Source organism: Aedes aegypti, chromosome 3 (genome assembly GCF_002204515.2).
Source record: "Aedes aegypti strain LVP_AGWG chromosome 3, AaegL5.0 Primary Assembly, whole genome shotgun sequence".
Lineage (NCBI taxonomy): Eukaryota > Metazoa > Arthropoda > Insecta > Diptera > Culicidae > Aedes > Aedes aegypti.
Window position 1 is genome coordinate 68,076,616 of NC_035109.1, and position 26,603 is coordinate 68,103,218.

The window sequence follows — 26,603 nt, forward strand, 5'->3', positions numbered from 1 at the left end:
CTCGCCTGGACTGTGATTTATCGTCCGGAAAAAGAGCAACAAACAGTTTGACAGCTACAATGAGAGTGTATTTTTTTCGCCTTTTCTGGGGGGTAGGTGTTTATTCTGGTCAATCATGCATCTACTTGGGTGCACTGGAGGAAGATCCCTGCTCTTGGCTGGGAGCTCTGGGGAGCATTTTTCGGATAAAGCTAATCGGAGCTTCGAAAGTTTTCGAGCTGAGCAGGGATGAGGCCGGGGAAGAAGGCGCTTTGGTGTGGGCCTGCGTGAGGTCCCTGACGGTTTTGTCGTGATACTGCCGAAGGTAGTTGAACTTGTGCCCGACGGTGGGCGGTCGAATAGCCAGACGGATCATTAGGGCATCCTTTTTGAGAAATCCTCCGTCCAGGAGTTCTTCGCGGGAAACGAAATTTTTCCACCCGAAGGGCATCCACGGCTGAAAGTTGTGCTCGAGAGATTTTTTGATGCACTTTTTCGGGGACTCGTTGATTAGGTCTACGGAGAATTCGTACCTGTGCGGGGATAGTAGCTTGTTATTAGAAGAGGGAATACGTTCAGGGAGTTTGAATTAACATACACATTGGGAATTCCTTCCACGAGCTCCAGAAATATACACGCGAAAATGCCTTTGACATCGCCGTTACCTCCGGGGAACACCTGAAGTCTCCAAGTTCCACCAAGGTCGTCACGAAGAGTATCCGAGTACAGGCAACTGTAACTGTTGCAAGCCTCGGTGACGTTTCGAATGCAACAAATCTCGTTGATGCAATCAACGGAACATTCCCTGAAAGTATGCAAGTTGTTCAAATCAGAACGTCAAAAACCTTACAAATGTTGCAATCGCACTCTCTTAAAGCGGAATTGTAGCGCTCCAGCTTGTCGGCATACTTCCGCAGGCAGTCGTACTTTTCGATCAGATGCGGCGATCGGACGGAGAACCGTATCTCGAAGCAGTCGTTCTCGACGAACTCGTCCAGCAGCAGTTTCTGGTCGACGAAGTGGTTTTGACCCCAGCCCTTGCGCAGCTGGAAGTAGTCCTCGTCTTCGTAGAAGTGCGGTCGCACCCGGTGTGGCAGCTCGATGGTGAAGTGGTACCTGCAAGATGAGAGTCTCGTGTTGGTGCAGATTGTGTGGAAATTTGATCATTCCCGATCAGAAGTTCATATAGTAAGTTTCTGCACAGTACATGAAATCTGGAACAATCTACACCAAAATATATTCATCGGAACTACACTTTGTGTCATCCACCAAACATTTGCAGTAGATCTTAAATAGTTTGCAATGAACTCATAAATTTTAGATGCCATGTTCAAAATGTCGTTGAGTTTGCGTTTAATTTGCATACTTTATTGCTTACTAAGAATATAACGAGCCATGCTTCTTTTCAGAAGCTTTTGAAGCTTCTTTTCTGAAGCTTGTGAATCTTCTTTTCAGAAGTTTGTGTAGCTTATTTTCAAAAGCTTGTAAAACTTTTTTTCAGAAATTTTTGAAGTTTCTTTTGGGAAGCTTGTGAAACTTCTTTTCAAAAGCTTGTAGAGCTTTTTTAGAAGTTTTTGAAGCTTTTTTCAGAAGCTTTTGAAGCTTTTTTTTTCATAAGCTTTCGAAGCTTCTGTTCAGAAGTTTGTGAATCTTCCTTCCAGAAGTTTGTGAAGCGTCTTTTCAGAAGTTTGTGTAGCTTCTTTTCAGAAGATTGTGAAGCTTTCTTCAGAAGCTTTTGAAGCATCTTTTCAGAAGCATTTGCAGCTAAGCTTGTGAATCTTCTGTGAAACTTCTTTTCAGAAACTTATGAAGCTTCTTTCAGAAGCTTGGAATACTTCTCCTCAGAAACTTCAAAAGCTTCTGCTCAGAATATTGGAAAGCTTCTCCTCAGAAGATTGCAAAACTCCTCCTCAGAAGCTTAAAAAAAATTTTCTTAGAAGCTGGTAAAGCTTCTTCTCAGAAATTTGGAAAGCTTCTCTTCAGAAACTTCAAAAGGTTCTCCTCAGAAGATGTGAAAGCTTCTCCTCAGAAGCTGAGAAAACTTCTCTTCAGAAGCTGAGAAAGCTTTTCCTCAGAAGCTTTGAAAATTTCTCCACAGAAGCTTGCAAAACTTTTTCTCAGAAGCTTGAAAAACTTTTTTTTTAGATGCTTGGAAAGGTTTTCAAAAGTTTCTCCTCAGAAGCTTTGAAAGCTTCTCCTCATAAGCTTGTGAAACTTTTTCTCGGAAGCTTGAAAAACTTTTTCTCAGAAGCTTGGAAAGCTTCTTCTCAGAAACTTGGAAAACTTCTCCTCAGAAACTTCAAAAGCTTTTCCTCAGAAGCTTAGAAAAATTTTCCTCAGAAGCTTGGGAAGCTTCTCCTCAGAAGCTTGGAAAGCCCTCTTCTCAGAAGTGTGGAAAGCTTTTCATCAGAAGCTTGGAATGCTTCTCCTCAGAAGCTTGTAAATTTTCTCCTCAGAAGCTTTCAAAGTTTTTCCTCAAGCTTAAAAAAACTTTTTTCAGATGCTTGGAAAGCTTTTCCTCAGAAACTTCAAAAGCTTCACCTCAGGAACTTGGAAAGTTTCTCCTCAAAAGCTTAGAAAACTTCTCCTCAGAAGCTTAAAAAGCTTCTCCTCGGAAGCTTAAAAAGCTTCTCCTCAGAAGCTTAAAAAGCTTCTCCTCAGAAGATTGGAAAGCTTCTCCTCAGAAGCTTGGAAGGCTTCTCCTCAAAAGCTTGGAAAGCTTCTCCTCAGAAACTGGGAAAGCTTCTACTCAGAAGCTTGGAAAGTTTCCCTCAGAAGCTTGGAAAGCTTCTCCTTAGAGGCTTGGAATGCTTTTCCTCAGAAGCTTGGAAAGCTTCTCCTAAGAATTTTGGAAAGCTTCGCCTCAGAAGCTTGGAAAGCTTCGCCTCAGAAGCTTGGAAAGCTTCTCCTGAGAAACTTGGAAATATTCTTCTTAAAAGCTTGGAAAGCTTCTCCTTAGAAGCTTGGAAAGCTTCTCCTCAGAAACTAGGAAAGCTTCTCCTCAGAAGCATGGAAAGCTTCTCCTCAGAACTTGTAAAGCTTTTCCTCAGAACTTGCAAAGCTTCTCCTCAGAACTTGTAAAGCTTCTCCTCAGAAACTTAGAAAACTTTTCCTCAGAAGCTTGGGAAGCTTCTCCTCAGAAGCTTGGAAAGCCCTCTTCTCAGAAGCGTGAAAAGCTACTCCTCAGAAGCTTGGAATGCTTCTCCTCAGAAGCATGGAAAGCTTCTCCTCAGAAGCTTGTAAATCTTCTCCTCAGAAGCTTTTAAAGTTTTTCCTCAAGCTTAAAAATCTTTTTTCAGATGCTTGGAAAGCTTTTCCTCAGAAACTTCAAAAGCTTCACCTCAGGAACTTCGAAAGTTTCTCCTCAAAAGCTTAGAAAACTTCTCCTCAGAAGCTTTAAAAGCTTCTCAGAAGCTTAAAAAGCTTCTCCTCAGAAGATTGGAAAGCTTCTCCTCAGAAGCTTAGAAGGCTTCTCCTCAAAAGCTTGGAAAGCTTCTCCTCAGAAACTGGGAAAGCTTCTACTCAGAAGCTTGGAAAGCTTCTCCTCAGATGCTTGGAAAGCTTCTCCTCAGATGCTTGGAAAGCTTCTGCTTAGAGGCTTGGAAAGCTTCTCCTAAGAATTTTGGAAAGCTTCGCCTCAGAAGCTTGGAAAGCTTCTCCTGAGAAACTTGGAAATATTCTTCTTAGAAGCTTGGAAAGCTTCTCCTTAGAAGCTTGGAAAGCTTCTCCTTAGAAGCTTGGAAAGCTTCTCCTCGGAAACAAGGAAAGCTTCTCCTCAGAAGCATGGAAAGCTTCTCCTCAGAACTTGGACAGCTTCTCCTCAGAACTTGGAAAGCTTCTCCTCAGAAGCTTGGCAAGCTTCTCCTCAGAACTTGGAAAGCTTCTCCTCAGAAGCTTGAAAGCTTCTCCTCAGATCTTGGCAAGCTTCTCCTCAGAAGCTTGGAAAGTTTCTCCTCAGAAGATTGGAAAGCTTCTCCTCAGAAGCTTGGAAAGCTTCTTCTCAGAAGCTTGGAAAGCTTCTCCTCAGAAGCTTTGAAAGCTTTTCCTCAGAAGCTTGGAAAGCTTTTCCTCAGAAACTCCAAAAGCTTCTTCTCAGAAGCTTTGAAAGTTTTTCCTTAGAAGCTTGAAAAACTTCTTCTTAGAAGTGTGGAAAGCTTCTTCTCAGAAACTTCTTCTCCACAGAAGCTTTGAAAGCTTCTCCTCAGTAGCTTTGAAAGCTTCTCCTCAGAAGCTTTGAAAGCTTCTCCTTAGAAGCTTTGAAAGCTTCTCCTCAGAAGCCTAGAAAGCTTTTTCTCAGAAGCTTAGAAAGCTTCTCCTCAGAAGCTTAGAAAGCTTCTCCTCAGAAAATCCAAAAGCTTCGAAAGCTTTTGGAACTTAGAAAGCTTCTCCTTTGAAACTTGGAAAGTTTCTCCTTAGAAGCTTTGAAAGCTTGTCCTCAGAAGCTTTGAAAGCTTCTTCCTCAGAAGCTTTGAAAACTTCTCCTCATAAGCTTTAAAAGCTTCTCCTCGGAAGCTTTGTAAGCTTCTCCTCAGTAGCTTTGAAAGCTTCTCCTCAGGAGCTATGAAAGCTTCTCCTCAGAAGCTTGGAAAGAATCTCCTTAGAAGCATTGAAAGTTTTTTTTTTCAGAAGCTTGAAAAACTTTTTCCCCGAAGCTCGAAAAACTTTTTTCAAAAACTTGGAAAGCTTCTCCTCAGAAACTTCAAAAGCTTCTCCTCAGAAGCTTCAAAAGCTTCTCCTCGGCAGCTTGGAAAGCTTCTAGTCAGAAGCTTGGAAAGCTTCAGAAGCTTGCAAAACTTCTTCTCAGAAGCTTGAAAAACTTGTTCTTAGAAGCTTGGAAAGCTTATTCTCAGAAACTTGGAACGCTTCTCCTCAGAAGCATGGAAAGCTTCTCCGCAGAAGCTGAGAAAGCTTTTCTGTAGAAACTTGGAAAACTTCTTCTCAGAAACTTGAAAAACTTCTTCTTAGAAGCTTGGAAAGCTTCTTCTAAGAGACTTGGAGAGCTTCTCCTTAGAAACTTGAAAAGCTTCTCCTCAGGAGCTTGGAAAAACTTTTTCCAGAAGCTTTGAAAGTTTTTCCTCAGAAGCTTGAAATTTTTTTTTTTTCAGAAGCATGGAAAGCCTCAGAAATTTCAAAAGCTTCTCCTCAGGAGCTTGGAAAGCTTATCATCAAAAGCTTGGAAGACTTCTTCTCAGAAGCTTGAAAAACTTCTTCTTAGAAGCTTACCCTATACTGCAAATTGTGTGCTCCTTCCTATGCTGCACACGGTGCGTTCTCAACCAAACCTTTTTTGATGGTTCTTCTACTAGCTACCAGGTGTCGGAGTGATCGTTTAGCTTTGAAAATATTTGCCTATTAAAAAACGACGATGAAAAAGGAAGAAATCAAAACAAACACGCTTAATAAAAGTCACACAGAATTGAGAAAGACTTACACAAAATCAGGCTCTTATGAATCAACACAAAATTTGGTTAATTTAAAAAAAAAAATCTAAAAAAATGCTGATTTTTTCTTCTTTTTCCTACATTTTTTGGCATTCGAAGCTGATTGACAATATCGAACAACCCCGTGTTAGCTGTGTAACTTTTTTTGAGCGTGAATTTCATAAACGAACACTTAGTCATCTGGTGGACACTAGGTGAACGGTAGGTATTAGTTTGTTTTTGACTCACCAGAGCGGCGCTTTTCATGTCGCCTGAAAAAGACGGGAGTCGATTATCTTTTTCGTTCTAACCATCTTTGCTGAGAAGCAGGTTCTATCTCTGAAGAATGATCGGGATGAATTCCTTGACCTGAGAAGATTGTATACATGTTTTCATAAATTATCAACTACTTATAAGCTCCGAACGAATCTTGAAAAGCATTCCTTCAGTAAGTTTGAGAGGTTCTTCTCCAAAACTTTAAGATTAGCTTAAGCCGGATATGGGCCCAAATTCTGTACACGGCCAATATAAAGTTACTTAACGACTTATTTGTGCATCATATCAGCCATATATCAACTATTGTACCAGATACGGATTATCAATTGTTCACTATTCAGAAGCTAAATCGGCTTCTGTTCAGAAAACTTTTCAATTTTTAATGAAATTCAAGGACAAAATATTTATTAGGATTTTGACGAAAGGCTCAACAGTAATGTACAGTAAGCTGCAGAATATTGTGATGAACCCTGAAATTTGAGTAGGATTAGACATTTTAACTTAAGTATACATGATTATTCAAATTCAATTCATGATACTGTTCAATCATATGACTGTTCTTTATTTTTCCTAACCCAATAAAAAAACTTTCACATTCGTGATTCATTTCCCGAAACCGTTCCCCAGAACCCACAGATGTAAACAATTCAACCAACACTTACCTCCCCTCCACTCCCTCGTACAGCTGCATGAAGACGCTAACGCTCTTGTTCCTGGCATCGTCGAACCCGTTCGGATGAATCTCCAAGCGCCATGTGTTGCCCAAATCGTCCCGCACCAAGTCCGAGTACTGCACCTGATTGCCCATGCGTGATTGGTGGAAATTCCTTACCGTGAATCGCCACACCACTGGTGCCGGTAGAAGTTTACAGTAGAATTTATGCTCCGGAACGTTCGGAGCTAGAAGGTCCAGCTTCTTCTTCAGAACATGGCACTGTGTCTGGAGCTGGTGCTGTTCCGATTCCGAAGCCGGTTCCTTGGAAATGCTATCCTGTAAAGCGTACAGCGAAATCTCCAGCTTGTTCAACTCCTTTGCGAGAATGTCACTCCAAGCGTCCACTTCAGCCAACTTCCCATTGTACTGTTGATTAACGTCTCGGAATTCCTGCTGTACTAGAATGTTGATCGATTTTATGACACCATCTTTGGACTTCTTCAGTGCCTCTCTCCTTCCATCCAGCGTTCGGTTGATCCGTTCCGATGCTGCGTTGAACGCACCTTGCGCCACATGCAACTCATCTTTCAGGCTAACTTTACGATTGGTTGGAGATCCTCCTGGCTTTGTCACCAAATTTCGCAACGATTCGATACTATTGCCCCAGCGAAACTTCACAAATTCCGACAAGCTAACCGAGCCCAAGCAGTTGGGGCACGCTTCCTTGTCGGATTTCTGCAACCAATCCCGTATACAACCATAGCAGAAAAACTTGGAACACTTCGGACAGAGATGCGGATCGTCCGTCGTCTTCAAACAGATCTGACATTCTAAACTATCGGTCAACTCCTGCAGTATCTGTTGCTGCTGCTGTTGTTGTTGTTGTTGTAGTGATGCTTCACCGGCCATCTTGCCAAATCAGCATTCGATGGTTGTGCTCTCAATTTCACTAGCTTATCTCGTTTCGATCGACGCTCTGTCTAGAGTACGCCACGCCGCATCCGTTCCTCAGTGCGACCTAAGTTCTCTGACCTCGATACCTTATCTCCGTCGGTGCACTATCACGCAAAAGCAATCAGCAGGGACCTTCTTTTTCCACTATTTGTTTGTACACTCTCAGCGAAATAAAAAAAAACGACCTTCTCTGCGATCAATCCTCAAGAAAACTAACCGAACCAAAAACGCCAAATGCGCCAACAATTTCTCGCCACCAGTACGGGTGGGGTTCTATTTTTGGATAACGTTCGACGGCGCAAGTGCGTTCTAGAGCCGGTAAGCTGTGTTGGTGACGTGGATTCATTCAGGGGAATATTACACCGAGTCGATCTTAAGCGAAAGCGTCTCAGCCATCCCAAAAATAACTGACGGTGAGAAGTAGCAATCGGACTTGACCGATCGGAAGCCCAATCATTGCGTTCCCTTTGCTGATTCAGATAAGCGTGGCTAAGTGTAGCGTCGGTAATCACCTTGTTGCCATTCCCATTCGCTAATTGAATGATCGAGAAAAATACAAATCCTTATCGCGATTTGCTAGTGGTCATTGACTGGCTGATCGATAAGCGATTATGAATGAACTAAATCTGATAACCATGGACTAGGACAAAGCGTCCTACTTGGGATGATCCATATAAAAAGGATCGACTGGAACTCAAGTAGCACAGTTCAACTTTTCCTTTCATTTCATCTAAACCAAAAAGACCAGTGATCCAGGGAATCATGTTAGTGAAACTTTTTCTCCTCGCTCTTGGTAAGTTTTACCTCCACGATCAAGCTTCACCAGTGTCTTACAGAATTACTTCTCTTTTCATCAATAGTGGGGATCAGTACTGCCTATCAGTACTCATACCGATCCGAGTTCCCCTATGGACGTCCAGATAACAAAACCGGATTCGAATTTGGCGCTTGGGAACCCAACCGCCAGTATGTCTACAACGTAACCTCGAAGACTATGACTGCTCTGCCAGACTTGGAAGACCAGTGGACTGGCACTTTCACCCGTGCCTACCTGGTAATCCGTCCGAAGAGTCCGGATTATGTCTTTGGCTACGTCAAGCAGCCAGAGTATGCCGTCTTCAACGAATACCTACCCCAAGGCATCAACACCGAGCTCTCTCAGCGCAGTTTGAAGTGGCGCCCAATGCCAATGAGCTCCAAGCCAATCGCCATCCGTTACCACAAGGGTACCATCAAGGGATTCTACGTTGAACAAACCGTGCCCAACCATGAAGTCAACATCCTGAAGGCTTGGCTCAGCCAGTTCCAGCTGGATACCCAGGGTCACCACACTTACAAATCCGAATACAACCAATTCCCAGGCAATAACTCTTTTACTGGTGTCTACGAGGTTATGGAACCTGTTGTAACTGGCAAGTGCAAGACCCTGTACGACGTCAGCGTTGTCCCACCATACATGATCCAAGCCAACAAGCAGTGGGTACCTCAACCCCAGCTCCGTGAGGAAGGTCAGTACTTCTTCCAGGTTGTCAAGACCCAGAACTTCGACCACTGCCAGCAACGCATGGGCTACCACTTCGGCTTCAGCGGTTACAGCGACTTCCGTCCCAACACCAACAGCATGGGTAACGTCGCTTCCAAGTCTGCCGTCACCAACATGTACCTCACCGGAACCTGGTACAACTACACCATCCAGTCTTCCAGCACCGTAAACAAAATCGCCGTTGCTCCATCTCTCATCAACAAGCAGAAAGCCATCGTATACGCTGCCGTCAACTGCACTCTGAACCGCGTTGAAGAATACAAGCAGATTCCAACGGGACCTGCTGAGGATCAGAAGGTCTTCGTTGATCTGGTCTACAGCTACAACATGCCAAGCGACAAGAAGAACAATGTGCGTCCAACAAACGCGACATCCTCTTCCTCCTCCTCATCTTCCTCATCTTCCTCGTCATCTTCGTCTTCATCGGAGTCCAGCTCGTCGGATTCGTCCAGCTCTGAATCGCAAGAAAACCCCAAAATCAGCCCCGTCTACCAATACAAAGCCCAATTGGATGAAGTTGAAAAGCGTGGAAACCGCAACCGTCGTGATCTGAATGCTTTCAAGGAGAAGAAATACTACGAAGCCTACAAGTTGGATCAGTACCGTCTGAGCCGCAAGAACGATACTTCATCCGACTCCAGCAGTTCTGATGATTCGTCATCTTCGTCGTCCAGCTCATCCAGCCAGGAGTCCAACGAACGCAACAACTCATCCTCTTCCTCTTCTTCTTCGTCCTCGTCCTCGTCCTCGTCTCAATCATACAGCTCGTCGTCCTCGTCCGAATCCTACTCGTTGAGCAGCGAAGAGTTTTACTACCAACCCGCTCCAGAAAGCTTCAAGGATGCTCCCCAGGCTCCTTTCCTGCCATTCTTCACCGGTTATAAGGGATACAACATCCAGTACGCTCGTAACGTCGATGGTCAACGTTCCATCTACAGACTGGTCCAGGAAGCCGTCGATGAACTGCAGAACCCATCAACCCTGCCCAAGTCCAACACTCTGAGCAAATTCAACATTGTCAGCCGCATCTTCCGCACGATGAACTACCAGGACATCTATGAAGTTGCCCAGAAATATTTCGTTTCGCAGCAGGAACGCAAAGAAGGAAACAACAAGAGCGAGAAATTCGCCAAGCGCGTCGATGCTTGGATCTTCATTCGGGATGCCTTGGCAGAAGCTGGCACACCACCGGCCTTCAAGGTTATCAAAGAATTTATCGAAGAGAAGAAACTGCGTGGCTATGAAGCAGCTGGAGTTTTCTCTACCCTCGTTAACTCGATTCGCTATCCAACTGAATCACTGCTGCATGAATTCTTCCTGCTGGCTACCTCTGATACTGTCCAACACCAGGAAGGCTTGAACACCACCGCTCTGTTCACCTACAGTTACTTCGTCAACCAGGCTCACGTTAACAACCGATCGGCCTACAACTACTACCCAGTCTACAGCTTTGGACGTTTTGCCGATGCTGACTACAAGATCGTTGCTCACAAGATCGTTCCATGGTTCTCCCACCAACTTCGTGAAGCCGTCAACGCCAGAGACAGTGTTAAGGCCCAAGTCTACATCCGTTGTCTTGGAAACCTTGGACATCCAGAAATTCTGAACGTTTTCGAGCCATACCTCGAGGGCAAATATCAAGTAAGCGACTACCAGCGTCTGGCTATGGTTGTGGCTTTCGATAAACTGGTTGAAAACTACCCACATCTGGCCCGATCTATCTTGTACAAGGTCTACCAAAACATCGGAGACATTCACCAAATCCGATGCGCTGCTGTGCACATGCTGATGCGTGCCAATCCCCCAGCTGATATGCTCCAACGCATGGCCGAATACACCTACTACGACCCAAGCCGTTATGTGCGCGCTGCAGTCAAATCAGCACTGGAATCTGCTGCTGAGTCCTACGATTACGATTATTACAACGAATTTGCTGAAAATGCCAAGGCTGCCGTTAAGTTCCTTAACCCAGAAGACTTCAGCTTCCAATATTCGTCGTCTTATATTCGCGATTACGCTTTTGAAAACCAGGAGATGTCCTACCGCATGTACTACGGACAGATTGCTGCTGATGATCACGTTATGCCCAATGGTATGTTCTTCCAACTGCGCAACAACTTTGGTGGTTACAAGAAGTATTCCTCATCCTATTACCTCTTCTCGAGCATGGAAGCATTCTTCGATTTGGTTGACAAGCAATGCGACCGCAGCTACTTCAAGGATGACTACAAGTCGTCTGACTATTACTACAAGTACTATAAGCAGTTCCCCAACAAGAAGAGTGAATACTTCGACAAGTACTACAAGTCTCACGGACCCCAGAGTGATTATTACCAGAAATTCGCTAAGGCTGAGTACAATGACAAGGAACCACAGAAGTACTCCACTACTCGCATTGCTAAGCTGCTGAACATTGACCCACGTGAAGCTGAGGAGCTGGAAGGACAATTCCTGGTGAAATTGTTCAATGGATACCACTTCTACGCATTCAACAATCAGACTATCGAAAACTCTCCGCAATACATCAAGAAATTGTTCAGAGAATTGGAAGATGGCTTGAACTTCAACTACACAAAGTTCTACCAACAAGAAGAAGCTTCCCTTGCCTTCCCATTGGCCACCGGTTTCCCATTCGTTTACACTCTGAAGACTCCAACTGTATTCAAGTTTGAAACTGAGGCTAAGGTAAAGACTTACCCACGCGTTCACCAGAAGCCAACTGGACATCCAGAAAATGAAAACGATGATTTCATCTACTGGCCAAAACTGCTGAATGGATCCATTGATGTTAACCTTCTGTACCATCGTATGTCTGATGCCAAGGTTGGATTCGTCACTCCATTTGATCACCAACGTTATATTGCTGGTTACCAGAAGAAACTCCAGGTTAACCTGCCATTCAGTGTGGACCTGTCGCTGAACTTTGAAACCGACGAATACGAAATTGAGTTGTCCCCCTTGGAACCCAAGAAGGATCAACTGTTCTTCCACTTGAGCTCCTGGCCATACACTGGATACAAGGATATCACTGAAATGCGCCCAATCGCTGACAGTCCCAACGTCAGAATTGTTCATGATGACGATCAGACCACCAAATCCTTTGAACACACTTTCGGACAGGACATGACTGGATTCGGCCTGCGTTTCCACGCTAAGTACGATCAGGACTTCTTCAACTTTGAACAGTTCTACGATTTCTACAAGCAGCACGATTTCTACTCTGCATTCTTCTATCCGTTTGCTACTCAGCCTTATGAATACCATCAGTTCAACGTGTACTACGATGCTCAGCGCACAGATATTGAGAAGATCAAGTTCTCTGCTCACTACAAGGAAGGCGACTTCGATCAGGACTTCCAGGACTCCGACGTTAAGCACCCGAAGGGACGTCATGGTTACTCTGGCTACTACAACGAAGCCAACTATGCTCAGCCCATCGTTTTCTCTGCCGCCAGTCACCGTCGTCAAGATCAGTTCATCAAGAACGCCGCAGCCGGAATCCGCAACAGTGATGTGGGAGTGTTCGACTTCGGTGTTACCTTCGAAGGAAAGAAGCAGAAGGCCGAATATGTCTTCACCACTGCCTACGCTGACAGTCCAGTCGATGAGAAGTCTCGTTTCTTGTTCTTCTTCTCCGGAAGCCCGTACTACCAGTCGAACTACTTCTTCGGTATGCCATACCAGGGTAAACAGTTCCAGATGTGCTTCTCGGCCACCAACGAGTTCCCGAATGTGCCCAAGCTGAACTTCTTGAACGCTTTGAACCAAAACGAAGACGCCGACCTGAAATGGGAACTCTCTTACGGCGAGAAGTGCCAAGGAGGAGCCCAGGTTTCCATCAAGGGTAAACTGCATCAAACCGATATGTACCGTCACCACTTGCGCACCTCTCGCGTTGGCTCCACCTGCAAGGACCAGATGGATCGCGGTTTCTACCAGTTGAAGGAATGCCAAAACGCTACCCGCCAGGCCAGCTACTTCGATCAATACTTCTTCAAGTTCGATTTCAAGAACTTCGACTCTGCCTCCCAGAACTTGACCTACAAGTTCTTCAACTTCTTCCAACAGTTCGCCTATCCGTACTACGAATCTAACTACTTCTACAAGGGCAAGGACAATCAAGCTCAGTTCAACTTTGAGCTGGCTCCGTACGCCGATTGTTTCAACGCTTCCTTCTTTGGACCGGAGTTTGCCTTCAAGGTTGAGAACTATCCGATCTACAACTACTACTACAGATACTTCGCCACGGTTCACTCCGATCTGTCCTTCTTCGACCGCTTCGCTACCTATGCCTACCGCGGACAGTACCACCGTAAGTAGTTTAACATTTTTATTGAATGGAAAAAGATCTCTAATAACGTTCTTTGATTCATTTCGCAGCATCCTGTTCCATCTCCAGCAAGTATGTTGCTACCTTCGATGGAAAGACTTACGACTACACTATGGGTGATTGCTGGCACGTCGTGTTGCACACCGTAAAGCCAGATTACGAATACTACGCTTACCAGTCACACTTCCAGAACGCTGACAGCGAGTACCGCTTCAAGAACGGATTCTATGAGGATGAGCAAATCAGCGTTTTGGGACGTTCTGGACCAAGCAACGAAATGTACTTCAAGGTCATTCTTGGACAGTACAAGCAAAACGATTACAATATCGATATCATTCCTAATGGTGCTGATCTGCCTAAGGTCTATATCAACGGAAAGCCCCAACAGATCCATGACAAATACGCTGTTGAACTGTACACCAACGATAACGGAGGTGAGCAGCCATTGTTCCGTTGCTACGCTCTGCCAGGAAACGAACTGGAAATCAACATCCGTAACGATGGCTTGAAGATTGTGCATGACGGATACCGCGCTCGCTTCTTCGCTGACCAATCATACTACAACAACTTTGCTGGTCTGTGCGGAACCAACAATGGAGAATACTACGACGATTTTGTTACCCCCGATCAATGCTACATGCGCAAGCCAGAATACTTTGCCGCCTCGTACGCCATCACTGGCCAAAACTGCACTGGACCAGCCAAGGCTTTCAACTACGCCTACCAACAGAAGGCCAAGGAAGAATGTGTCAAGCGTGAAGTTTTCTACGGAAATGTGATCTACGAGCGTGACTTCTATCGTCAGCGTTACCGCTACTACAACCACAATGTTGAAGAGTCAGACAGTTCCTCGTCCTCGTCGTCCTCGTCTTCATCGGATTCCTCCTCGTCGTCCTCTGATTCGTCCTCTTCATCATCCTCTGAATCTCGCTCTCGCAGCCACTCTGGCAGCTCGTCCAGCTCTAGCTCCGAGGAGAACAAGGAATACCATCCCCACCAGCAGCAGCACAGCGTGAAGGAGTGCGAAGTCAAGCACCAGCACCAGTTCTTCGAGCAGGGTAGCCAGATCTGCTTCTCGGTGCGCCCGCTGCCCGCTTGCCCGTCCCACTGCGCTGCCACCGATAAGACTCCCAAGTACTTCGACGTTCACTGCCGCTCGGCCAGCGACCCAGCCGCCCAGCTGTACAAGAGCCAGATCCAGAAGGGCTACTCCCCGGACATGAAGTCTCGCTCCGTCTCCAAGACCGTCAAGTTCAACATCCCGAAGACTTGCGTGCATAGCCAGTAGGAGTACGAACCCCAGGCACACCCCTCTATGGACACACAATTGCGAATTTAATGTTAAGCAAATAAAGCAAATTTTGAGCATTTAAATTATATTTTTTTCCTGTTACTTCATATATCGATATCCATGTCATCATACCAAAGGTCTTGATCTGGAGGAGGGTCGAATAACCTCAAAAATGTTTAAGTAATAACTCCAAAACAATTATGTGTTTCTAGTAAACTTGGAATTGTTAAACCTGCTGCTCTCAGAAAACCAAGTAATACATTTTCAGCAGATTCCTTCCAAAATATGTTATGGATTTTTTTAAGGTGAAACAATTTGGAATCAACTTCTAAGATTGCACTAAAACTTCAAAGGCACATATCTCGCGAAGAAAGCATCCAACAACAGTGCACTTTTTATTTTTGTTTTGTGCACTAGCAGAAAGCTTAAAATAAGAAGATCAGGAACGTTTGCCAACTATTTCTCCAGTTTTGTGCCTTTGAAAACGAGAGTAGGGGGAGAAGTCGGCCATTGTTCCAGCCATCTCTGGATTCCGAGATGTTTCACCTTAAATCTTTCGGATGATTTTGGCAGATACTTTCGAAATATTTTTTGGATTCCAAAAATTCGCCAGATTTCTCTCATGAGGTAATCGTCTTTTAAAAACAAATGATGCAGAAAACCTTTGGAAAATCCAGTACAAAGAACCTCCCCTCTTGTAACGCCAATGAACTCAATCGAGCTCCAAGTCTCCTTTAGAGTTGCTTGCTACCTGATTGGGTTCAGCGGTGGCGACCACACCACAATGCTCATTATTTCCGATGAGCAAACAGATAAATCACTCACTCTCTCTATCTCTCGCTCATTGGCTCTGGGTGAATGGGGAATTTATTCTAATGAGAATGTCTTAATTAAGCTCAATACTTCCTGCGGTGAGATGATTTCAAACGGGACTGCAACGGTGAAGAGGACAGGGGCAGTGACAATACTCTGAGACAATGTTCTGAATGATGGATAAGATCGAGCAAGGGAAATGATTGACCATCGAACTGGCAGCGGCGTATTTAGGGATGAAGAGTGTACGGACATGGACATATCCATCTGGAGATATTTTCAAAGTGAAAGCTTCCTTGACTTCCCTGGGCAAAGAGCGCAAAGAGTATCATCGTACCTGCCCGCGATACACGTATGCAAAAATAGCAACTTTGGAAAAGAAAGCTCTCAGTTGATAATTGTGGAAGTGTTCATTAAACACTAAACTGAAAAGCAGGCTCTGTCGCAGTGGGGACGTTAGACTATGCGACATGGAACAATTAGGCGTAGAACGACACCATGTTCTATGAAGCTATCCGATCTACAGAACTCTTTCCGAATTAACTCATACAAACTCTTAACCCTCGCTACTCCACTGAATGCCCATTTTCCCATGGCATCCTACTGAATTCTACCAGCAGGTCTACAAGAGTCACAACCTCAGGTACTGCCCCACCTATATGCAAATTGGACTGCATTGCATCCCAATGGCACCCATCATTGCGCTTTGGGGACACCAAAAGCGGAGAACACTCTAGAAACTCTTGATCTTGACGACGACGACAGAAGTGGCAAGACTACGGTCGTGTGATGTATGACCAAAAGCCTCCATAAATTGCGCCGCTTTAGATCTCCCTCTCTCCACGTGCCTAATACGGAAACTGCCCTCCCGTGTGGGTAATAACTTTATTAATTTAACTATTTTAATGAGACGAAAAACATCAGCCGCCTGACGTTTTGATCGTAAACAACTGGAAGTTATTCTAATCGGAAAGCGACGCCAACGTGGCTCAGCTGCCTCCTGTCAGAACAAATTAGCGCGTGTGACCATAGGACACCGAGTAGGTAGGAAAAGTGAAACTTCTTTGGAGACCTTCGGCGGCTTAGCAGGAAATCGCGTGCATCGAATCCATAAACAAAACAAGGCGCAAGACGCCGAGAGCCGACGTCCAAGAATGAAGGATATGCAATTGCGGAGTACAGTCATATCTCGATATAACGAAACTTTTCTTTTGTCTACTCTTTTTCTTGCAGTTCGCTCTATAAACGTGTTGATTTGATCTTTCAACATTCAAACTCCAAGCAATACCAAATCAGAGTCAGCACTGAATATAGTCATTAATCGATATGTTCAACATCTAGTGAACAACAAGCAATGTTAAAACTAACTTTTTATTGCTGAACATTTATATGAAAAGCGTCATACATCTTTATCCTTGTGGCATTCAAGTTCCCACTGGAACTAAGTCGGCTACTTACTTCATTGTTCTATGAGAACTATCATATTTATTTATTATATAGAGATTTTTTGCTTAAAGGCTCCCCCAAATCAAGGCGATTTTTTACGGCGACAGCGACAAACAATCGCCGTGATTTCGCTTCATGCAGTTTTATGGGCGTACCCTAGCCACGGAGACGCGATTTCGCTGCGATTTTCGTCGTATTGGTCTGTATAGTATCATATAAGAGTGCTTGCAGCGACACACCGACGGAATCGCGGCGATTTTTTTTCGCTTTGATTTGGGGGAGCCTTAAATTTATCTTTCGGTTTCGTATACCATATGGGATATTTCACACCAATAGATAACACTGTTCGACAAAAAAGTCGATCTGAATGCACAGAGACCGGACAACTCGGGCTTGACAGTATAAAAATAAACAAAAATAATGGCGTTTTCAGAATGTTCGTGTCTGCCCCAGGTAATTTTTAAAATATACTTGAACTTTTTGCATTTTTTATTTAAAAATCTAATCTAATCAATAAACCGACACAGTGTTTTATATTCAGGACAGCGGAATTCATGTACCATATAATGTTTTAAACGTTAAGTCCAATATGAAGAGTTGTAATAAGATTTGCAGGAAGCCCTCCCCCTCTTTTTGCACCCTCCCCATTTTTAAAGTATCGCAAATGATGGAATATTTGATGTACAGGGGGTTGTCAAAATAACTGGGACAGGCAAAAATTGGGCCAACTTTGGAATGCTGTAACTTTGACAAAAATTGACCGATTTCAATTCTTTAAGAAGTAATGGACGGGTCAACTAATCTAGTTTTGAGGTGCATCCACGGAGATGAACTATGACCACCGGATACCGGTGATAATCCGGATTTCCGGAAGCATGTCTTATGCAGTAAAATTATGACATGTTTTTAGCAAAGGTCTCGGCTAAAAATTCAAAATTTTATTACACATGAAGATAGAAGATCAAATTCTGAAGCGATTGGTGCGCCAAGTATTAAGATCGATCCAGAAACAACCAAGATATGACCATTTCCCCGGAATCGGTGCCGGTAGTGGATCCGAATTGAGATCAAACAATTTATTCACTCAAAATATGTCGCGCAATATTGTTTTCTCCCTAGCTTATCATAAAATATCCTATTATAAATTGAGAAAGAGTCTTGTACAGATTTGGCTACTCATGGCGCCGTCAAGTGCCCCGAGGGAACCTTGCATAGGGGACATTTCGATTTTGACACCAAAGCATATTATGCGACGGCTCATTCTTCATGTCTTGTCGTAAATAGGGCTCATGTAACGCACGATATATACAATTTTTTCCGTTAATAGCAAACCATGACTATGATTTCTAAAACCATGAACAATCGAAGTAGGAATCATGAACTGAATTCCGGAAAATGAAAATATCATTCATGAATATGGGTGCAAATCGTATGATTCCATGTTTTTTTTTTTTTGTAGCCTGCCTTTCAACTTACTCGCATTTTCTCGGGCACAAGCCAACTGATCCATGCTCGCTGTAAGTAAGCAAGCGGCGAGTAGCATTTGCAACTCTATCCATAGGATAAATCGGCTGGCTTGTGCCCGAGAAAATGCGAGTAGGTTGCAAGTCGTCCATTCTTTAGATCACTTCAACTTTGCCTTCTACTTTTACCACTTACCTGTTCGCTCGAAATCCGATCCACTGAATTAAATCCGCAAACACTTTCTAGTACACATCAATAGCACTTAGCAAAAATAATCCAGAAATTTCACATTTTTCAATTCTTACAACACTGATACGTCCAATTGCCACCGACGCAGCAAATTTTCAAACCCATTCTAACTGACCAAACTGGCAGATGTGCGAAACGCAAAGAGTGTTTATGATTATTATTCATGGAAACGTTTGTTTTTGTTCATGATACTTTGTGTTTTGTTCATGATATCATGAATTAGGTTTTGTTACGTAAGAAATGTTTTGTGAACCCCTGTACATTGTCGGACTTTATATGTCGTGTATGTCATTCTTCGGTTTCTGTTTTGCACCCGTGCTGTCAAAATAGATCAATGTAAAAGTAATGAAAACAAGATGCAGCACGGGCGCAAAGGAACTACTTTTTTGTTCCCATTTGTAAACACCGAAGTTGTGAGTATTTTAGCAATTATTACTTGTAAAATATGACTAATAAGAAAATATATTACAGCTTTACAGCATAGGCTAACCGAATTGATTTCGTGTTTCATTGCCTTGCTAAAAGATCGGTGCCCCTCGCTAGTGTTTTCAACAGGTTTATGGTTTCACGTGTTTTTTTTTTTCTTTTTTTCCCGTGTAGATTTTCTACTGGTGTTCTTCCAAGAATGCCAACTAGAATTGTTTCGAAGATGCTTCCAGAGATTCTTCGTGAATTGACCTTGGAATACCTACTAGGAATCTTCCATGAATACCTGCAAATTTACATGCGGGAATTTTTCTGTAATTCCATAAGTACTACTCCATACTCGGCATTTCTTAACAACTCCTGAGAGGGAGACTCCCCCATCTTTTCCCCCATTCATCAATATTCACTGCAGACACTCACCTATAAACACTTCTAGGAATTCGTTTAAAAATGGTTTCAGAGATTGCAAGTATTCTTCTAGAAATTCCTCTAAAGGTTTGTTCAACAACTTCGCTTAGGGAAGATACCAAGAAGTCATTTATCGTTTTTCAGGATTTCTAGACTCCACTACTCTGTTACGCGTTTTCCAATACTTAATCCAAGTACTGTTACTCTTTCATTACCCCCACCTCCCTGATTCCTCCAAGTGATGGGCGTCATTTTTGACAGTATTCTAATATTATGCCCAGGAAGTGTTTTCTTGGAATTCTCTTCAAGGATTTTGAAGTTCTGCAGTAGTTTCTTGACAAATATATCTATAATTTCCACTGCGCAATTAATCGAAAATGGCATCAAGTAATTTCTCAAGAATTCAAATAGGTTTCCAGGAATCTCTGCTATGATAAAACGTATTATCATTTGTTAATGGAATATATGCTAAATTTTTAATAAGGCGCCTTTATGAATTACTACGGACATTTGTCCATGCAGCGAACCTTTTTAAAATAAAACTAGTAATTATTTGAGGAATGTTTTTAGAGAATACTCTTAAATCGTTCATGGATTTGTTAAAAACAATGCCGAAATTTTCTAAGAATATCTCCCGAAAATCCATAATGAATTACTGATGTATTTTCCAGGGGTGGGACATTTCGAATAAAGACGTTTTGCATAATGGACATTTGGCATAATCAGAATTATATCCCTTCTTAAAAATGCTACCTGTTCTTATATGAAACTGCCTTATGCCAATCGTCCGTATGCGAATCGCCCTTATGCGTAACGTCTTCATGCGAAATAGGTCAGCCCCGTATTTTCCTCAAGGGTTTCTTTGAGAATAATTCCACAAATCACTTTAATTTCACAAGTATTTTACGTGGAAGATAATCCTGCTCTAATTATACTAGGAATTGCTAAAGAAAGTTCTAAATTGATTATTCCAGTGGTTTATCCAGGAAATGCTTTGAGTATGTGTCCAGAGATTTTTTCTAATTTCTTCATGGATTTCATCTAAAACTGATCAGGTATTCATTCAAAGATTTTTCATAGAATACCGCAAGGTATTTGTTCAGGAACTTTTAAGTGGAATATCATTCATGAATGGTTCTTTGTTTTTGTTAATTCTCTAGCGATTTCTCCATGATTTTTAATACAAGCTTTCGAATTAGCTGATTTGAAACATCTAATGGAAAGGCCAATTGTGATTAGTTGAATACCTACGTACTTAAGAGAGTAACAGAGACCTCTTTTTTTTCTTGTATATGGCATCATAGAGTATATGATGTGAATGTGGTAGACATTTAGATTTAGTTCTTTGTTATAAGGGATGGGCCTGGGAATGAACTCAAGATATTCACGTACGCAGGAGCGGTAACCGTTACACCAAAAATAAAATACTTAAAGGCGTTGTTGTCAGTGAAGCTCAAACTGGGTACCTGTTCTAGTACTTAATTCTGTTGGAGTATGCAATGATTGTGCCTCGTATGCAAAGCGGCAACACTGAATGTGTAGAATTTGGAGAATGAGGCTGCGACGCATGCGCCAGTAGGGCAGCGCGCCAAATTGAAGGAAGAAAGGGAGAATGGAAAGTATTACCATTCATCCGTAATGTGATGTTCGATCCGTTCAGACGTGTGTTTATTAAAGTTCTCTAGCGTACAGTAGTTGAGTTATTAGTTGTTTTCTTTCCTACCGAAATCTTGGTTCCGCGTTCCGCTTCGGTGACCCTGTGGTTTGTCCACCTCTGCCCAACAGGTTATGGGCCCAGCACTGCCCATAACTGCATATTTGTAACATTTGACAAAAGTAGGCACTGAGTAAATGGAGTACCAAGTATGAATTTCTCGTCAGTATGGGAAGGCCCCAAAATTTCAAAAAATTACCAAGAATTCAACAATGCTTATATGGAGCTAAAATTTTGTACAGCACATCTAACATATTGGGTGAATAGTCAGAAAATAATTCTGATAGAAATTTCTTTGTCACAACATTACGAGGCCCATGTATAATCTCAATGTGACTGTTATGCGGTTATTTTAAGCAATGTGACAAAACAACTTGGTATTTTTTCCGAATTTTCTAGAACAATCTCACAGATTTTATTAAGTTAGTCGAAAGTATTGATGATTTGATGATGTTCCACGGTATTAACTCGAAATCGTCAAAAATGTCGAATGTGACTGTTTTGCCGTTATGGGCAGAGCAGTGCCGAAGGGAAGGTTCCGGATTGCGTTGGAAAAAGTTTCCGAGAGAGCGAAAGTGATCACGCCGTGAGTTTGTGTGAGTTATTTTCTCCGCGGTGGTGATTTTGTGTGGACAAAATGGCGGATGTGAACAAGTTTGCGTTTGCCAGACTGAACAATCAGAATTGGCAAATATGGAAGTTCCGGATGGAGATGCTCCTGACCAGGGAGGAGCTGTGGTATGTGGTCGGTGATGCGAGGCCGGCTGTAGTGACCGATCAGTGGACGAAAGACGATCGGAAAGCTCGTGCCACTATCGGACTGTGTATAGACGACAATCAGTTCGGTTTGGTGAAAGAAGCGGACAGTGCGAAAGCTTTCTGGGATGGTTTGAAAGCATATCACGAGAAGAACACGGTAACGTCACGTGTATCTTTGCTGAAGAAACTGTGCTCGTTAAATCTCGCGGAAGAAGGTGACCTTGAGAGTCATCTGGTGGTGTTGGACGATTTGTTCGACCGTTTGACGAATGCAGGCCAACAGCTAGAGGAATCGCTGCGGATTGCGATGATCCTGCGTAGCTTGCCTGATTCATACGGTGGTTTGGTCACGGCGTTGGAGAGTCGTGCGGATGTGGACATCACGATGCAGCTTGTGAAGTCGAAGCTGATCGATGAGCTCGAGCGTCGGAGGGAGCGTTCCGGCGAAATGAGTGTAACGAAAGCGATGAAAAGTGTGATAATGCAAAACGAAGTGCAAAGCGTGGGTGGACTCGGCAATAGAGCGCCAGTGAGGAAATGCTACTTTTGTAATAAACCCGGTCATTTGCGTCGCAACTGTCGATTATTTTTGCTAGCGAAGCAGGAGCTAGAACGAGAGTGCGAAGATAAGAAGAAGCCGGACGACAGAGTGCGTGTGAAGCAAAATGCGAAGCAAGTGAAGGACGAAAAGTGTGGTGCCAGTGTGTGTTTTATGGCTGGAGTGGATCAGCAAAGGTGCTGGTACATTGACAGTGGAGCGAGTCGGCACATGACGAGTGACAGAAACTTTTTCAAATCGCTGAAAGAAGAGAAAGGCCCAAGTGTAGTGTTAGCGAACGGTAAAGTGGTTACCGCCGCTGGTTGTGGCGAAGGTGTTGTGTACGGTGTGGACGGAAACGGAAGTAAAGTTGAAGTGAAACTAACCGACGTGTTGTACGTTCCGTCGTTGGCGAGTGGACTTGTGTCAGTGGACAAATTGACGGCGAAAGAGTTCTCGGTGACATTTAAGAAGGATGGTTGCGATATTTGCGATGCATCCGGGAAGAAAGTAGTGATTGGTGAAAAGTCGGGGTCGTTGTATCGGCTGAAGTTGGCGATAGTAAAGAAGAAAGTAGAGGGCCAGCGGCCGATAATCGGCGAGAAGAAGACGACGACGCTAAGAAGTTCACCAGTCAGTGTGGTGAGCTGGTATTCGGAGATGAAGCCGAATAGAGCCGAAGATGATGAAGAAGAATATTTCGATGTGGACACTTCAAGCGAGGAAGTGGAGCCGCTGCAAGTGGCAGAATCCTACAGTGGAAGCCCAGATTCGGATGCTGATAACTGGAGGGATGTTAGGCGATCCAGGAGGAATAATCGTGGAGTTCGACCTGGCCGGTTGGTTGATTACGTTGTTTGAAGCAGGAGGAGATCAACCCGGCAAGGAAGGCAGACAGGATGCGGACGAGTACGAGGACAACATTGAGGAGGAGTGTTGGAGTATGCAATGATTGTGCCTCGTATGCAAAGCGGCAACACTGAATGTGTAGAATTTGGAGAATGAGGCTGCGACGCATGCGCCAGTAGGGCAGCGCGCCAAATAGAAGGAAGAAAGGGAGAATGGAAAGTATTACCATTCATCCGTAATGTGATGTTCGATCCGTTCAGACGTGTGTTTATTAAAGTTCTCTAGCGTACAGTAGTTGAGTTATTAGTTGTTTTCTTTCCTACCGAAATCTTGGTTCCGCGTTCCGCTTCGGTGACCCTGTGGTTTGTCCACCTCTGCCCAACAAATTCGTCACCTAGGTTTGACAGATTACGGTTCATTTTAATCAGCATTCTAGCTTTTGCTCAAGTACGTGCCACGTGTGTTTGGGCAACGGCAAGGAACACAATCGAGTTTATAGTCTTATCTTTGATTTGAGACCGTCATATTTTGGACATTATCTTTTATCTCTCAAACTCGGAAACAGTCGAGAAAAGTTCCAATCCCACCCAGTGGATTACAACACAATTATAGCACAACCATATCAAGATTTGATACAAATAACAAATTTTGTTTAATTTTTGTTAGAAGCACTTTAAAGTGATGGAGGAAATTATAACATAATTAAAACAAAATCGATTATAATAACTAAGGCTGTATCAAATTTGTTACAACTGAAATCAAAATTATAACAGAATTCGCTCAAAAAAAATGAAGGGTTATTGCTCATAACAAATTTGGTTATAATTATGTTATGGAAAATAACAAAATGAGTTATATTTTTGTTTGATTCAAAACATAATGAGTTACATTCTTGTTCAAATTTTAACATATTTTGTTTCAATTTTGTTTATTATAGAGGAAATTGTGTTATAATTTTTGTTATTTTGACTTCTAACCAGTTCAAATTATAACATATTTTGATAAAAAAAAACGCGCTAACTGAGTTACAAAATCTGTTACAACTCTGTTCTAATCCACTGGTCGGGATGCAACACTCTTTCCCATCCCAAATTTGCTAGGACCTTGATCTTTGAGCAGATACGCAAATTTTCACCACACAGAAACCGAAAGGTTGATGAAGAGTCTCATAAAAACTGCAATACGTCTATTTATGAAAAAAATAACAAAAGAGTTTCTAACCAAAAAATCTATTTTGCGGATGCTTGTTCTGGAGTACATACGTTTTTGTGTTTTTGATGAACCTATGCAACAATTTTTGCTGAGCTTGAGCTTGAGCTTGATTGGCCGCCCGTGGTTGCTACTTGCGGTATCACCAGATCAGCTGCTTTTACACAAGAAATGAAACAGATGACTGCTTGGGATTAACAGACACCCTCGGTGTATAAGTGCTGGTGATCTTCAAGATGCAACAATGGCGCCCGCCACGTCAGAATGCAGACCAATTAGGGAAAGGGGAAGGAAGTGATGATGCACTTGAAACTGGCCCAGAGTAGGCCATCCGATATACCCCTGCATCTACACCAGTTCATGCGGGAAGGTGTAACGGTGGTATTTTTATGACATAGAGGATTGCTGTTGGGTTAGCAGACTGCCTCAGGCGTAAGGAAAGGCATGCTACAATGTTGGAAGAATGGAAATATAGGGAAACGTTTTTTTTGTCTGTCTCTGATTGTAGCGAATGCTATGAACTGAATAGATTGATCAACTGTGGTAGATTAAGAGTGAAAGATAGAAGCAAGGGAAAGATACAACTACAAAATACGAGGAATCATGCTGGCTATCATTCCTACCAAATTTTTTTTTTCGATTAAAGCTTCCATTTACGAGAAATTTGAAATTAGATGCCTTTTCCCATACAAAATGAAATGAGAAAGCTCCCGCTGATCAAGAACGATTTCTTCTGGAATAGATTTCTAAGCTTTCACTAGATTTTTTTTTCAACGATTCTCACATTATTTCTTCAAAGAAATTTCTTCAGAGATTTCTCCTAGAGTTCTTGTAGGGATTTCACCAGTATTGACCTTATGGATTCCCTTAAGAATTCCTCGAAGATTTTTTTCAGAAATTTCCCCAGAAGTTCTTCGAATGCATGGTATTCGTTCAGGAATTTTCTTAACTATGCTTATCCTGCGTCCATGAAGTGTTTCCATGGAATTCTTTTAAGATGGAGGCGAATCGAAGCTTTTTTTGGTGTTATTCCATGGAATCCAACTGAAAGAATTCCTGCATGGATACCCTTAAAATTCCACTAGTTATTCATCTAATTAGGTAACCCAACGGTAAATGGCTGGGCATGGCGTACCATTGGTACCTCGCGTACCTGCAGGAATAAAATAGACCCCTTTGTGCGGTCCTTAGCCTCTTGCCCAGCAACTCCTATCCCTACCTCCTCGTGGTACTGGCCGGGGTACGAGTAACCTTGGGGAAGATCGGGTAACCAACCCCCGGTGGGAACTTTGGTCGTATGCTGACAGGGAAGGGGGGGTTTGCTTTTGCCTTTGCTTCTGCAAACCTTGAGCGTCTGTACTCCACGTTAGGAGCGGCTCACAACAGCGTCTGTTCCCCATGTCAGGGGCGGCTGATCATCGTCCGAGTGCCAGAGAAGGACTCTAAGCTAAACTGCGCACTATGGCCCTCCGAACATTTAGGGGGAATGGTCCTCCGGAAATCTAGGGGGTTGGTGTCAGGCCCTGCAAGCCAACCGTAAAAACACATCAGCACAGGAACGTCAACGAGAGAATACGGACCGGAACAATCGGCAAAGACCACAGCGACGAAAATGGACTAGCGATTGGAAACTCGGTACGTGGAACTGCAAATCTCTCAACTTCATTGGAAGTACTCGCATACTCTCCGATGTACTGAAGACCCGCGGTTTCGACATCGTAGCGCTGCAGGAGATGTGCTGGACAGGAGCATTGGTGCGAACGTTTAGAGGTAATCATACCATCTACCAGAGCTGCGGCAACACACGCGAGCTGGGAACAGCTTTCATAGTGATGGGTGATATGCAAAGGCGCGTGATCGGGTGGTGGCCGATCAATGAACGAATGTGCAAGTTAAGAATCAAAGGCCGATTCTTTAACTTCAGCATAATCAACGTGCATAGCCCACACTCCGGAAGCACTGATGATGACAAGGACGCATTTTACGCGCAGCTCGAACGCGAGTACGACCGCTGCCCAAGCCACGACGTCAAGATCATCATAGGAGATTTGAACGCTCAGGTTGGCCAGGAGGAGGAGTTCAGACCGACGATTGGAAAGTTCAGCGCCCACCGGCTGACGAACGAGAACGGCCTACGACTGATAGATTTTGCCGCCTCCAAGAACATGGCCATTCGTAGCACCTATTTCCAGCACAGCCTCCCGTATCGGTACACCTGGAGATCACCTCAGCAGACAGAATCGCAAATCGACCACGTTTTGATCGATGGACGGCACTTCT

The 26,603-nt window shown here is 43.5% G+C and overlaps 3 protein-coding genes across 8 annotated transcripts in view; 2 read left to right on the forward strand and 1 right to left on the reverse strand.

The window, feature by feature from the left end:
* Nucleotides 1–26,603, forward strand: part of LOC5567517 (A disintegrin and metalloproteinase with thrombospondin motifs 9) — a 745,053-nt gene that overhangs the window by 393,259 nt on the left and 325,191 nt on the right. The window lies entirely within an intron of this gene.
* On the reverse strand, nt 47–7,514 carry LOC5567550 (E3 ubiquitin-protein ligase TRIM37). The gene is made up of 4 exons (XM_001657457.2): nt 6,338–7,514; nt 847–1,095; nt 578–784; nt 47–512 (listed from the first exon to the last, which is right to left on the reverse strand). Exons 1-4 carry the CDS (start codon nt 7,237–7,239, stop codon nt 122–124), a joined length of 1,749 nt encoding a protein of 582 aa, XP_001657507.1. The 5' UTR covers nt 7,240–7,514; the 3' UTR covers nt 47–121.
* On the forward strand, nt 7,979–14,531 carry LOC5567551 (vitellogenin-A1-like). The gene is made up of 3 exons (XM_001657456.2): nt 7,979–8,077; nt 8,145–13,139; nt 13,208–14,531. The coding sequence occupies exons 1-3, from the start codon at nt 8,047–8,049 to the stop codon at nt 14,443–14,445; spliced, it is 6,264 nt and encodes a 2,087-aa protein (XP_001657506.2). The 5' UTR covers nt 7,979–8,046; the 3' UTR covers nt 14,446–14,531.

Excerpts from the sequence above, each read along its gene's own strand:
- LOC5567550 (XM_001657457.2), bottom strand. The coding sequence starts at position 7,239 with ATGGCCGGTGAAGCATCACTACAACAACAACAACAACAGCAGCAGCAA. Across the intron at positions 1,096-6,337 it reads TACGAGGGAGTGGAGGGGAG|GTACCACTTCACCATCGAGC; the intron begins GTAAGTGTTGGT and ends CTCATCTTGCAG. Across the intron at positions 785-846 it reads TACAATTCCGCTTTAAGAGA|GGAATGTTCCGTTGATTGCA; the intron begins GTGCGATTGCAA and ends GCATACTTTCAG.
- LOC5567551 (XM_001657456.2), top strand. The coding sequence starts at position 8,047 with ATGTTAGTGAAACTTTTTCTCCTCGCTCTTG. Across the intron at positions 8,078-8,144 it reads ACTTTTTCTCCTCGCTCTTG|TGGGGATCAGTACTGCCTAT; the intron begins GTAAGTTTTACC and ends TTTCATCAATAG. Across the intron at positions 13,140-13,207 it reads CTACCGCGGACAGTACCACC|CATCCTGTTCCATCTCCAGC; the intron begins GTAAGTAGTTTA and ends TTCATTTCGCAG.